The 15,095-nt window shown below is 46.2% G+C and overlaps 1 protein-coding gene across 1 annotated transcript in view; it reads left to right on the top strand.

The window, feature by feature from the left end:
* Positions 1-15,095, top strand: part of AFAP1L1 (actin filament associated protein 1-like 1) — a 118,206-nt gene that overhangs the window by 68,569 nt on the left and 34,542 nt on the right. The window contains exons 9-15 of the mRNA XM_006893751.1: positions 2,446-2,538; positions 3,462-3,555; positions 3,745-3,897; positions 7,046-7,257; positions 9,714-9,859; positions 10,488-10,560; positions 13,581-13,692. Coding sequence (XP_006893813.1) covers positions 2,446-2,538; positions 3,462-3,555; positions 3,745-3,897; positions 7,046-7,257; positions 9,714-9,859; positions 10,488-10,560; positions 13,581-13,692 — 883 coding nt within the window. The remainder of the gene's footprint in view (positions 1-2,445; positions 2,539-3,461; positions 3,556-3,744; positions 3,898-7,045; positions 7,258-9,713; positions 9,860-10,487; positions 10,561-13,580; positions 13,693-15,095) is intronic.

The raw sequence follows: 15,095 nt of genomic DNA, 5'->3' as shown, positions 1-15,095 counted from the left end.
AAAAAAAAAAAAGAAAGCTGAATAATGAATACGGATGTCAGAAGAATAATTGATATCTTTGAATTGTTGTACTGGAGAAGAGTATTGAACATACCATGGACCACTAAGAGAACAAACAGGTTTGTCTTGAAGAAGGTGAAACCAAGTATTTCCTTGGAGGCTAGGATTTTGAAGCTCTGTCTCACCTAATTTGTACATGTTGTCAGGATGGGCCAGTCCTTGGAGAAGGACATCATGCTTGGAAGGGTAGAAGGTCAGCGCAAGAGAGGAAGACCCTGGATGAGATTGCCACAGTAACTGTGGGAGGGCAAGTTTCAGGATTTGTGTCCATAGGGTCACTACGGATCAGAGCTGACTTGAAGACACATAATAACATCTAAGAAGAAGATGGATACTAGCATTAAATAAGCTCACCTTTAAAAAGAAGGACAAGAAAAAAAACATGCATCCTTTTGACTCCCCTGTAGTCCAGTGTCTCTATATGAAAGCTGACAGAACAGTATCATGTATGTAACACTCACACACTAGGAGAATTTTGCATGCTTTAATTACTTCCTTTACTCTTTGCAGTGGACTGTTATTTCTCCCATTCTCCAGATGAGGAAACCAAGGCATAGAAATTTATATGACTTGGTAAATGTCACGTCACAAAGGAGTTGCAGCCAGGACTAGAGGCTAATGAATAAGCCCACCTGGAAGCCTGTGAGCCGTCCACCACCCTGCTCTGCTTCCATGAGATCTGAGGCTGTGAAGGTGGGGCGGCGTGGTAACCTGAAGGAGGACCTGGTGGTACATAGAACTGAGTTCAGGCTTAGATTTCATACATCGTGTCATCTGCAAATGACTTAGCCTCTCCATGCCTCAGCTTGTCTGTAAAAATGGGTCTTGTGAGGCCTATTGAGAGTGCTGAGCAGGGCCTGCCGGGCACTGTTGGATAGCTGTCAGTGATGACTGCTACGATGATGTTACTGCCACGACCTCGCCTCCATCCCTCACAGCACAGCCTCCTCCCTGCACCCTCATTTTCTCTTCTGCCTTTCTTTCTCCTCCTCTGATCTTCCTGCTGGAACAATGAAACCAAACACCCCTCTCCCTCCCTTCCTCTCTTCCTTCCTCCTGTGATAACCAGAGTGCTTGGTGTTCCCCATCACTGCCATTGTCTCGGGAGAGGAAGAATGGCCGAGAGCCTGCACACTGCTCTGCTCACTGGGGAAGCCTCAACCCTCAGAGGCCAACTGGAGTCATTAGCCCAGAGAGTGGGAGCAGGCAGCACTCTGTCATTTCAGTCTCTGCTACCAGTAACAGGCGACTTCACCTCTCTGCCTCATTGACTTTATCTGTAAATTGGGAATAACAGTCATCCCTAACCCCCAGTGGGAATAAAATTAAAAAATCCACACGGATTTTTTTATCCTTATGGATAAGAAACATTGGAGGCTGCTATCACTTCATGCTCTGGATGCTTGCTGCAGTGTGACGGTGGGTGAGCGAGAACACCCTGGGTCTCGGCCACCACACAGGGTTGTTGCAAAGGTTCGACAAGGTGGCAGAGGCAAGCCCACAATGTGCAGACTTTCTGGGTCTGGTTTCCTCTCATATTCATGATCTTATTAATGTTCAGATAAACTAAGAGGTAAATAGAGGGCTAGGAGGTAAATAGAGGACCAGTATTATAAAGTATCTGCATCTGAGAGCTGGACAATGAATAGGCTGGCAGAAGAATTAACGCCTTTGAGCTGTGGCGTTGGAAAAGAGCACTGAACATCCCATGGACGGCCAAGAGAATGAACAGATATATCTTAGAGAAGGTACAGCCGGAGTGCTCTTTGGAGGCAAGAATGATGAGGCTTCACTTCACATACTTTGAGCATGTTGCTAGGAGGTGCTATTCCTTGGAGAAGGCCATGATGTTGGGAAGGGTGGAGGGTCATCGAAGGAGAGGAAGACCCTCAACCAGGTGGATTGACACAGTGACCATGGCAAAGGGCTCTTGTGTGTTGGGAAGTGTGAGGATGGCGCAGGATAGAACAGGGTTCAGTACTTTTGTTCACAGGGTCACTATGAGTCATACTTTACTCAGCAGCACCTAACAACAACAGTAACATTATGCAGTATAATATACAGATACGGAAACCGAGGCAACTATAGAGGGTAAGTGGCTTTCCCAAGGCCACACCACTAATCAGCAGTAGAGGCAGGCCTTGAAACCAATCTTCTTGATTCCCAGTCCCACATCTTATTCAATCCAAAAACACGGATTCAGGAGCAAGCCTTTCACATCCTGACACACTCAAGGGACTTAACGGGCAGGCTTATTCACCCTTCCAATCTCCCCCACATCCTGAGCCCTCCTCCTTGCCGTCCCTGGACACACAGCCCCATTCTCCCTCTCTGCCTTCACAGTTGTCCTGCCCACCTGTCCACAGCTATGTGTATTCTCCACAGGTCATCCGAGAGGTGAGCAAGCCCATTGGAACAGCTGAAGGCTTGGAGGTCCCCAGGTCCCCAATCCTCTTGTGCAAGCTGGACACGGACAAGGTAAGTCTGTCTCCACCAGATCGCATCTGGGACAGGCAGAGGGAACTCAGCACAGGTTGTGCGCTGTGGAGCCCACAGTCCTGTTGTGACATGAGGAAGACATTAGTGCTGTGGGACCAGCTGTGAGCACCCTAACTGAAAGCCAGTGCCCAGCACAGAGCAGGAACAACCTTCGGTGCTCAATAAATGTCCACTGAGCTGATGGATGCACAGTAACTCAATAAATAATTTAGCTCAGTAATGTCTCCTGAGTTAATGGATACACATTAATGAGTGAATGTATATACTCAGGGACTCTCCCCATAGTACCTAGCAGACAGCTAATTAATAGCATCTGATTGAATGACTGCATGGTCTGGAGTCAGTAAAATAAGTAAAGTAATGTTGTCTGGCAATGAAATAATTTACAGGAAAGATGGGTGTTGACCATCCTCTTACCCAAGCTGGGATCGTAATGGACTCTTCTCTCATCACCACTCACTAAGTTTTGGTCACTGATTGATCACTAAGTCCTGCCACGATTATTTTGAAGATACCTTCCAACTACCTCCTTTCCCCATCCTCCCTGCCCTCTTGACTCATCTTCATATCAAGCCCTACCTTGATTAGGATGACACTTTCTTATGTTGCTCTTTTGCTTGGATTACGTTACTAGCCTGTATACATACCCTCCCAGCTTCCTGCACGGATCAAGTACAGTCCAAACTCCAAAGACATTGATGTCCCTGTGGTATAAGTAATTGCTTCACTTTTCAGATAGATCACACAACCACAGTTAAGTCATCATTGTCTTCCCAATACCTGGTACTCTCTCAGGCACGTGATAATTACTGACAGATGTTTGTTGACTAATTGTCATAAGGTGGCTTTGAACAGACAGAGGAGTGTGCCCTCTGATGTGGGCTATCTGTGTCCCTCCCCAGAGGCTGTCCCAAGAGAAGCAGACCTCTGACTCTGACAGCCTGGGCATGGGCGACAGCTGTTCCACCCTTGGGCGCCGGGAGGCCTGTGACCACGGTAGGAGCCTCTGGAGCTCAGAGCTGGGAAGGGCACAGGGTGGGAATGTGGACCTTGATGCCTCTGCTGACCTGGAGCTTCAGGCCAGGCCCCATGGGCAGGGTGGACGGGCCACTGTGTAGAACAGAGCTACATGCCCCTGGAACTTGATGCTCCCTCCCTTCTCCTGACCCATCTTCTTGGTAACAGGCAAAGGAAAGAAGAGCAGCCTGGCAGAGCTGAAGGGCTCCATGAGCAGGGCTGCGGGCCGCAAGATCACCCGCATCATCAGCTTCTCCAAGAAGAAGGCACTGGCCGATGACCTGCAGACGTCCTCCACTGAGGAGGAGGTGCCATGCTGTGGTGGGTATGGAGCAATGAGGAGCGGAGTTCTGAGCTCTGGGACTTCTGGGCTACTGGGGTTAAGGCCAAAAGACACTTCCTGTCTTGTCCATCTCACACCCGCAGAGGAGAGGGTGCCAGCCGAGAGCATAGCTAAGCTCTACCAGATCCACTCACCCCTCTCTCCTAACACACTCTCCTCCTGGACTGTGAGGTTCACAGAAGGAAATGCCAACTGACCACCATATTTTTCTACTTGCTATAGACATTCACGCAAATCACTGCCCATCTCTAGACCTCAGTTTCCTCCACTGTGATGAGATAATTCCTCCCACAAGACATGCCACTTGCATAAATTGTAGCTCAATCTTATAAGAAAAGTTCTTGCATAAAATATTTATCCAAGTGCTTTTTATTATATATGCATTCAATTATTGTTAAAAGTGGTTTACAGGAAAGATATATTATTTTGTCCATATAAGCGCAGTGTCCTATGGAATCCAAAAGGACGTATATTTTGGGATCTACTGTAATATTCTGCTTACTCTGGGGAAATTCTATAAAAGTACATGACTAAAAATAAAAAGAAGCTATATATAATAAGTGAGTGGTGCTTTAGAGCATGTGAGGGAGAGAAAAAAAATATAAATTTAAATCTAAAATACTAAGAAAATGGAAAAAACCTCCTCAAACTCATTGTCGTTGATTGAATTGGAACCAACTCATAGCTGACCGGTAGGTTTTCAGAGGCTGAAGATCACACGGGAAGAGACTGCCTATTTTAGTCTCTCAGAGTGGCTAGTGGATTCGCACTACCTGGTGATCACCTTCTGTGAAGTCTGTGGCCTATTAGCGTCAGAATTTTCTCTTTATTTTCTCTTTTCAGATGATGTTTTTTGTTCAAGCACACTACCACTAGGTGGCAGCTTCATCCACTGTTCTCCAGGCTTTTTAACAATTTTTTTTTTTTTTTAGAGAAAAGAAAGACAAAAGGCCAAGAGGAAGAGCTGTATTTTATGCCTCAAATATAGCAATTTCTGCCCTTTGGCAAGTGTGATACACGTACTTGCAGCAATGTGGTTGTGTTGGGTGTCAAGTACATCATTAACATAATTAACCAGTATATCAGAGTAAAACTGTTCTCCATAGGTTAGCTGATTTTTTTTTTCAAAAGTCGAACACTATGCATTTCTTTCAAGATATCCCTTAGTAGACTTGAACCACAAGTCTTTTTGTTAATAACTAAATATGTTAACCATTTACATAAGACAATTTGCAGATGTTGAGTTGTTAGGTGACGTTCAGTCATCTCCAACTCATAACTGTTGTTGTTGAGTACCGTCAAGTTGAAACCAACCTGTAGGTGACCCTCCAGCAAGTTTTCAGAGGCTGTCGATCTCATGGGAGGAGATTGCCCATCTTTCTCCCACAGAGCAGCTGGTGGATTTGAATTGTGTACCTTCTGACCACTAGGCCACCAGAGCTCCATAATTCGTAACTAGCCCTATGAACAACAGAAGAAACTCTGCTCAATCCTGTGCTACCCTCAGTCTCTGCTATGCTTATGACCTTTGTTGAAGTCCATCCCGTTGAGGGGCTGCCTCTCTTTAGCTGACCCTTCACTTTTCCAAGTATTATTTCCTTCTCCAGGGATTGGTCGCTTCTGCCCACATCTATGTGAGACGTTTCCACTCTATATGGGATGAAATCTCACCATCTTCACTTGTAAGGGGCACTGCTGCTCACCTTGCAAGAAAGATTGACTTGTTTGTTCTTTTCGCAGACCACAAGAATTGCTATATTCAATAGTTTTCACCAGGAACACAATGTCAGAGGCATCAATCCTCCTTTGATCTTCCTTATTCGTTGTTCAACATTCATGTGCATGTAAAGCAGTTGAAAATATCATGGCTCAGGGCAAGCACAGCTTAATCTGTGGTATGATCTCTTTCCTTGTTTAGTACTTTAAAGAGGTCCTTTGTAACAGACTTTCGCGTTGCAATGCGAAAATCATTTGCTTTCCTGACAGCTGCTTCCATGGGTGTTGATTGCAGATCCATGGAAAATGAAATCCCTAGCAACTTTAGGGGTTTTCTCCATGATGATGTTTATTGGTCCAGTTGTAGGACCAATTTATACAGAAGTGTAATCCATACTGATTCCCACCACTGGTCAATTGGCCACACCATGATAGATGGAGAAAAGATTGAGGTTGCTAACAATGACAGCTTGCTCAGCTCCACAATCAACACTCTTGGCACCAGCAGTTAGGAAATCAAAAGACAAATGGCACTGGAAAAATCTGCTGTCAGGGATTTCTCCAGAGTGCTGAGAAGCAACAATGTCAGTCTAGAGACTAAGGTGCGCCTGATCCAGGCCATGGTCTTCACAAGAACTTGCTGTACATCAGAGAGCTGGACAATGATTAAGAATGACAGAAGAAGAATTGATGTCTTTGAGTTGTGGTGCTGGAGAAGAGTCTTGAACATGCCATGGACTGACAAGAAAACAAATAGGTCTGTCTTGGAGAGGGTGAAACCAAGTCTCTCCTTGGAAGCTAGGATTTTGAAACTCTGCCTCACTTACTTTGGGCACATGGCCAGGAGAGATTGGTCCTTGGAGAAATTGGTCCTTGGAGAAAAACATCATTCTCGGAAGGGTGGACGGACAGTGCAGGCGAGGAAGACCCGGTATGAGATGAATGGATATAGTTACTGAGGCAATGGGGGTAGGTGTGTCTGAGTCAGTGAGACTGGCTCAGGACAGGGCAAGCTTCTGAGCTATTGCACATAGGGTCATTATGAGTCACAGGTGACTTGACAGCACATAACACCACCACCACCACAATCCATACTGAAGGCTCTCATCTTTCAGCTTCACCAATAAGTGTTTCAAGTCTTCTTGATTTTCTACAGGCAAGGTTGTGTCTTCTGCATAATTCAGGCTGTTGATGAATCTTCCTCCAATTCATAGATGGGAAACTCCTACTCAGAAAGAAGGGACTTGGGGGCCACAGGCAGGTCAAAATGAGCTGTCCTTTGTTCTGGTTAGGATGGAGGCTTATCCCAGGCTTTCAGAAGCAGAGCTGCAGATCTCTGTGCAGACTTGCCTCCCCTGGGCGAGAGTTTCCCCCGGAGGCCAGCCGCTCACACACTGGTCCCCCTCCCAGGCTACCTGAACGTGCTGGTGAACCAGGGCTGGAAGGAACGCTGGTGCCGCCTCAAGTGCAACACTCTGTATTTCCACAAGGACCGCGCGGACCTCCGCACACACGTGAACGCCATTGCCCTGCGCGGTTGTGAGGTGGCCCCGGGCTTTGGGCCCAGACACCCATTTGCCTTCAGGATCATGCGCAACCGACAGGAGGTCGCCATCTTGGAGGTGAGAGGGGAGATCCAGGTGGCCCTTGGGCAGCAGTGCAGAGGAGCTCGGCCTCAGGTGTCTGGCTTTAAAGGACTGACCCTGCAGGGAAGAGGGGGAAAGGAAAGCAAGCTACTGTCAGAGGACAGTGTGGAAAAGCAAATTTTATGCAACAATGAATGAATGGGAATCCTCAGTTTCTATAAACTTTCATTAAAATTAATAATAATACAAAATGGAAATACTTTTTAAAAAAGCAAATTTTACTATAAATATATTTCAAACAATATATGGGATATACTGATAGTGAAAAGTTATCCTTTGTTTATCTGAAATTCAGAGTTAGGCGGGCATTCAGAATTATAAGCTAACTCTGACGACCCTAGGCCCCAGGTTTACCCATTCTCCTTGTCTTAGATTCCCAAGACATCAGTTTAGTCTAACCCTTAATCTCATTTTTAATCCCCCCTCAAATCTTTCCATAAGTGATTGTCTACCTTAAATAAACCTTAGTGCCTTCTAAAGGAGCCTACCCATCTCATTGTTATTGATTGCCTTCAAGTCGAGCACCACTCATGGTGACACTATGAACAAGAAGTCCTGCAGCCTCTCTACAACTATCAACATTTATCAAAGTTCATAGAGTTTCCAGAGGCATGTTGTTTAGGAAGTGGATGCCACTCTTGCTTCCAAACCCATCTCATAGAGCAGCTCAAATCTTTAGGAAGGTTGTCCCCATGTTGGGTTGACAAAGCTAAGCTTCATGGGGGGCAGTAACGATGTTTGTTCTATGTACACTGTTTTTACAGAACTCGGTATGATACTCAACATTTACTAAGAGCACCATAAACATTTGCAACAAACAGCACTATTTTCATTTTAACCATAAACTTTTTCAGCAAACAGCTGAATGCAAATGTGATCCCTTATCCTTCCCATTCGTGGCACTAACTCTCCTCTGTATCTCCTTTATGAGCTTGTGCAGAACATGTTGAATCTCTCTCCCACGTGTCCTACCTTTCCTCTAATTAGTCTGTAAAATGTTAAAAATGGGAAAAACCTCAAATAATTGTCTCCCTCCCACATTTGCCCAGAGTAGCAAAAATGTTTTGTTCAGGCTTCCACAGAGTTGACAGCAGCCCTAGAATGAAAACCAGGCTTCTAGATCGTGCCACCCATTGTCTCCCTCTGTTCCTAAATGTCAAAAACTGTTGCCTCTGTTACTCCTCCATTCCAAAATTTCAAAAAAAATTGCCTTGTTTTCAGTAGTTTGAGATGAGTCCCTGTTTCCATTAAATGCAACATAGAGCTTTCTAAATTATTACTGGTTTATTCAAGTCCAGCCGTGTATGCTAATTTGAATAATCTTGATCTTTACATGAGAATAACCCAAGTACATATTCAGTTGACTGACAACTTCTTGGCGACTGTCCTATATATGACAATTATAGTAGATATTTGGTGATATCATAATAACTGTTGTTGTTGTATATTGTCCAGTCAGAACCAACCTATAGCTGGTCCTCTGGCAGATTTTCAGAGGCAGATTAATGACACAGGAGGAATCTTCACCCTGAAACCTACAGCGTTCCTTTTCAGCAGGAAGTAGCTAAGAGAATACACCGTTCCCTTTTCCTTATGAATCAGAGTGAAATCTCTCTCAAGGAGGAGTGATAGGGAATGGCAAAGGACACACTGACAAAGGAGATTAATCAGAACTGGCTTTGACAAGCACTGTGGCAATGGGACAATTAAAACAGACTTTCAAGGGGGAAAAAAAGAGAGAGGAACGAACCGGGGGGGTTAGAGAAAATAGTGCAACAATGAATGAATGGAAATCCAAAATCTCTGTAAATGTTCCTTAAAACTAATAAAATAGAATTTTAAAAAAAAAATTATGCAGGAGGAGATTACCCATCCTTTTTCTGCAGAGCAGCTGGTGGATTTAAACTGCATACCTTTGGGCTTTCAGTGCAGCTCCTTAGCCCTAGGCAACCAGAGCTCCCTTGTCATAATATCATAAGAGAAGGGGCGGGGGGAAACTGAGTTATATGAGCAATGATATAATTTGTACATAATTCAAATTATGTAAAATTTAGAATCCAGTCATGATGATGGTTGAACCACTCACATAATGACTGTTATAATGACAACTATTTAGTTACCTATGTACTTAACACAATGGAAAAAAATTTAAGGGAATGTAAAAACATTCAGTGAATCATTAAATGTTGTTTTCCATCAGCATGGTTGGAAAAACCTTAGGATAGAGGGAGAGGTGGTCAGGGAGGGCCTCTTTGGGGAGATGGCCTTTGAGCAGAGACCTGTACAGAGTAAGAGAGAGGAGAGAGTACTATATGAATGTCTGGATGTGTGTTCTAGTCTCAGATCCCTCATCTGTGGGTTGGACTGATATGAGCAAGTCACTAGAGGCACCTCCAGTGCTGACAGGAACCGCTGTGTTTCCTCTCCCTCAGGCTAACTGCTCAGAGGACATGGGCCGCTGGCTTGGCCTGCTGCTCGTGGAGATGGGCTCCCAAGTCACCCCTGAAGCACTGCACTATGACTACGTGGATGTGGAGACCTTAACCAGCATCGTCAGTGCTGGGCGCAACTCCTTCTTGTAAGGCTCTGCACACACCCGCAGGACCCCCACAGCTGCCCAGACCTTTCCCTCTCAGAGACCCAGAGTCCATCCTCAGGCACCAGGAGAAAGAGGAAGAAGAGCTGCAGAGGACTCTACTTCCCAGGGGAGCCCAGCTGGACCACTTCCCCTTCTAGCAGAGTGAGCTAGCTGGAGCAGTTAGTCCAGGGTCAGAGGAAGCTGTGATTGGAAGGAACAAGGGCAGAGAGCCATTGAGTGGGGCTGGGCTTAGTCCTCGTGTGATGGGGACCTTATGTTTTCAGGCCTTGGGGCATCCTGGCAGGGATGCGGCTGAATCACGGGGTGTGCCATTAGAAGAGCAGGGTTTCAGTCCTCGCTATATAACTTCCAGCCACGAAGGTCTGTGCTGGTTGCTGGCCGTCTTGGCTCCTGTTCTTGCATTTCTAGGACCTGCCTCCTTGGTTGTTGGGAGAATCATTTGAGTCCCCGCCTATAAAGCCCTTAACACCACCCGTGACACAATGCTGCCGTCTGAGGCTGCTGTTACTAAGCTTCCTGTCTCTAAGAGCTACTGCCAGGATTAAGTGAGAGCATGGGTAGGACAACCCCACACTGCATCGTCATCACCGTGTGATTTCTTTTTTAGATACGCACGTTCCTGCCAGGACCAGTGGCCTGAGCCCCGAGTCTATGATGACGTTCCTTATGAAAAGATGCAGGTACGGTCCCTGGGGGCCCCCCAGGAAAGTGACTAAAGGTACCAAGTTGTTGAGGGTTCCCTCCCTTCTGCCTTTTTTTTTTTTTGCCTTTCTCTTTCTTTTCTCCTTTGCCTCGGAGAGAACCCTTTAGCTAAGAGCTGGAAGAAAGATCCTTTTCTTGTCACAGAAATTGGCTGAAGACCCTGGACTCCTTGACATACAAGCAAAAGAAAGAGGCCCAGACTAGAAGGAAGGAAAAACAGATGCAGTGAAGTTGATTCTTGCCCTTTGCAGCCCCCTGTGTCTCTGTGCAAAACAAACCTCCATGGGGTTCTCCATGGCTGACCTTTTAGAAATAGATCTACAAACCTTTCTTCTGTGGTGCATCTGAACAAACTTGAACCGCTCCCCTTTCAGTTAGCAGCCAAGTGCTTAAGCATTTACACTCCACTAGGGACTTTCAACTTTCATATGTATAACAAGTAAATTAAAAAGACCATTATCTGAATGAGGCGTACTTAGTCCTCAAACTGATGTCATTGCTCTTCAGAACTCTAGAAAGGTGAAAGTGGGACAATGAATAAGGAAGACAGAAGAAGAATCAATGCCGTTGATTTGTGGTGTTGGAGAAAAGTACTGAATCTTGGAGAAAGTGCCCCCAGGGTGTTCCTTAGAGGCAAAGATGGTAAAACTTCATCACACATACTTTGGACATGTTGTTAAGAAGGGCCGTCTTTGAAAAAAGACACCATGCTTGGAAAGGGGGAGAGTCATCAAATGAGGAAGACCCTCAACAAGATAGATTGACACAGTGATTTCATTAGTGGGCTCAAGTATATCGGATGATTGGCACAGAATAAGGCTGTAAGATTCTTACCTGTTGTTCATAGGATCTCTGTGAGTCATGGTCAACTCCATAGCACCTAGCAGCCACCACGGGGCCTCCCAGAAGGAAGAAGGTGCTCTGTGTGCTGCAAAACAACAGAGAAAACAGCTGCTGTCTGGTCTCACTAATGTCGGAGGACAAATGTGCTCCTTTGGCTGATTTCTCAAAAGTAAATCACCAGTCTTTCTTCGGAGGTGCCTCTCGGTGGCTTCATACCTCTAGTCTTCCAGCTCCTAGCTGAGCACATTAACAATGGAGCCATCCAGGGACTCCTAAACTGAGAGAAATACTACACAACAGGGGGCACCATTTGATCAAAGTGTGTGGGTTCTCTGCCTCTGTTTGCTGCTGGGAACTGATGCCGCTGATTCTATCATGGTTTTGGGGGGACTTTCTGGGCAGCTGCCCCTACCGCCCTCCAGCTGGTGGCATCATGGCCTGGGCTTTCGCTCAGAGGACAGAGCCTCCCTGTCTTGCTGGCTAAACCAAGAACAAGCTGGTTTGCTGATTTACAGAGAGGCCTCTGTAGCCATCACTCGACCTGGAATGCTCCTGGCAGCATGGCCTGAGACCTCCCTGCTGAGGGACAGCCAGCAGAGGAGCCATGTTCAGACAGTGCTGTGTGGGCCAGGCCTCAGCAGAGGCAGAGAGGGGGTCAACGGGCTAGGAACAGGATGTCTGTGGGCCAGGACCCCTGCCGTGGACATGGCAGCTGCAGACACACTGAGCCTTCACACCCAGGGCTGCCTTCTTCTAGTTAGCTTCTTCAGCTGTCCTTCTCCTAAGTATAGCCTCTTTCTTCAAACTCACCTGCACCAGTGGATATTGTTTAAGGTTTTTCTCAATTGCTGAATTTAGCAACAAGATGGTTTAGTACTTAAAGACTGAGAACTTTGGAGGCAGACTCAGGGCTGAATCTGAGTTATCTGGTGTTTCAGCTTTCAGGACCTCCCTTCCTGGCTCCATGTGGGAAAAGATAGAACCCACCTTCCAAGACTATTGCCAGAAGGCAATGAAATATTTTGTACAAAAATGTATACCGGAAGCTGGGCACAGCAGTCTCATACAGAGGACTAACTGGTACCGTCGTCAATGGGATGTTGTTGTTGTTAGGTGCTCTTGGGTCGGCTGTGTCTCATGGCTACACTCTTTACAACACATTGCAGCCCTGTCCTCTGCCCACCCTCCTCGTCATCTCTGTCATGCTCAAGTCCATTGTGGTCGTCACGGGGTCAATCCATCCAGCTAAGGGTCTTCCTTCCTTTTTGCTGCCTCCATACTTTTCCCAGCATGATGGCTTTTTTCCCTTCTGACAATATGCACAAAGTGTGTGAGATGAAGTGTCATCATCCTTTGCCTCCAAGAAGTGGCCTGGTTGCCCTTTGTCCCAGACAATCTTGTTTGTTCTTTTGGCAGTCCTTGGGATATTCAGACATCTTCTGAAACACCACAGTTCAAAGGCATTGATTCTTCTTTGATCTTCCTTTTTATTGGCCAACTTTCAGATGCATATGCAGTAAAAGATGAGAGGGCCAAAAAATACCCGCAATCTTCTGAGACGTTCTCATCTCTCTCTGTGAGTCCATGGTAGGTGCAAGCAGTTAACACACTTGGCTGCTAACCAAAAAGAAGGTTGCAGGTCTACCAGAGGTGCCTCAGGGAAAAGGCCTGGTGATTAGCCTCTGAAAATTCAGCTTCTGGAGACTCCATGGAGCACACATGGGCTGCCATCAGTCAGAATCAACCAAAAGCAGCAGGTTTGTTATTACAAGCAGGTGCTTCTGTTCAGGGTTGCTGTCTGCTGCCCCCAGAGAAGGTCTGGTTGAAAGCCACCCTACCCCACAGGACAGAACGAAACGCCCAGAGGGTTTCCCAACTGTATCCTTTACAGGAGGAGACCTCCCGCTCATTCTCCTGAAAAGCATTTGAACTTCAAGCCTCCTGGTTAGAAGCTGAGTGCTTAACCACTGTACCACTGGGGCTCCTTATCCTCCTGGTCAAAGTGGTTTATAAACAGTTGAGGCCTACACAGGCCTAAAGATGAGAGGCCAAGGTCTCAGAGGCCCTGCAGCGCTCATCTGCCCAGGAAGGACCAGACCCTCTGGCCCTTTGCTGAGTCCGAGCCTTCACTGTCCTCCTCATCTCCCGCCTCCAGGACGAGGAGCCCGAGCGGCCCACCGGGGCCCAGGTGAAGCGGCACGCCTCCTCCTGCAGTGAGAAGTCCCATCGAGTGGACCCGCAGGTCAAAGTCAAGCGCCACGCCTCCAGTGAGTTTTTTGGGGGGGCGGGCGGCTGCTGAAGAGGGTAGCTATTCACATCAGGTCAAGGTCTCAAAATTCAGGTTCACTGGGTAAAAAAGTAGGTGAAGTGGGATGTAAGAAAAAGACCATAAGCAGCAAAGTGCAGTGATAAAGGGCAGCTGGCATATGGCCTCAGAGGGGAGACGCAGAGGCCTCAGTGAGGTGGGGAGAGAGGGACTGTCGGCAGTAAGGGGTGCCCACCACTCAGCCTCGGAAATACAAGTCGCCACACAGAAATACAAGTGACTGTTGTTGCCATATTTGCAAGCTATTAAGAGAAATCAGAAATCTAGATTTTCTATGAAGTCTGCTTATTTTTTATAGTGACAACTAATAATAACAAAATAAGGCCAAATATGTGTTTGTGTATATTCTCTCTATGTATGTATTGTTGTTATTTATCAATGAATTGGAGTTAACTCATAGCTGACCCTCCTTGGGTTTTCAGAGTTAATAAATCACACGGGAGGAAATTGCCCATATTTCTCTTACAGAACAGCTGGTGGATTCAAACGGCATGCCTTTGGGCTAGCAGTGCAACTCCTTACCACTGAGCCACCAGATTTTGCATTTGCTGTATGGAAGTAACTCATGGTTGCTGTGATGCAAAACACTGTGACACTGATGTGTCAATGTGGTAATGGTTACCCGTGGTGGACAATGTTTGGTGGAGCTTCCCAATGAAAACAAGCTTGGAAGCAGGAGTGGCATCCACTTCTGAAATAACTTACCTCTCTGGAAACTCTATGAACTTGGAGAAATGATGAAAATTATACAAGTGTTCAGGTCTTTTGTTTATAGGGTCACTATGAGTCGTCTGTGACTCAACAGCACTTAACAGCAACAACATATATGTAAATACATCCCTATATATGGATAGATACATGTTTATTTCTAAGCTGCATTTTGTGCTTATTGGTGCTTTCGGATCAGTGGTAATAAGTGGAGACTGAATCCCACCAGAGCCCACAGAGACAGCTTCTAGGAAAGGTGTGACTCCCCTCCATCCTCCAGGCCCCAGCCATGTCCAGCACCATGTATGTGCCAAATGAATGCCTGATTGGCTCACTCCCAGTGGTGACTAAGTATCCCATTGAACATACGCCAGCCACTCTATTGTGAGCTGTCTTTGATTTACAGCACAGTCTCTGCCTCGGTGTGGTTTATCTTCATAAGCAAGCCTGCTTCCTGTAGGACAGTGTGTTCCCAAGTTCCAAGAGTCTTTTCTGCACTGCTTTACATTCCCCTCCCCCTGCACCAGTTCAAACAGTTCTGTTCTTTACTTTTTGAAGACTTCTTTTGAGAAATTCTTTCCTATACTATAGCTCTGCTGTTCTAATCATTTTTGGATGATCTTCAGTAGAATCTTG

This window comes from Elephantulus edwardii, unplaced genomic scaffold, assembly GCF_000299155.1.
Source record: "Elephantulus edwardii isolate Elephantulus edwardi_28Jun2011 unplaced genomic scaffold, EleEdw1.0 scaffold00130, whole genome shotgun sequence".
NCBI lineage: Eukaryota > Metazoa > Chordata > Mammalia > Macroscelidea > Macroscelididae > Elephantulus > Elephantulus edwardii.
The sequence above is the reverse complement of the archived record's forward strand: the minus strand, read 5'-3'. Positions and strand labels throughout refer to the sequence as shown.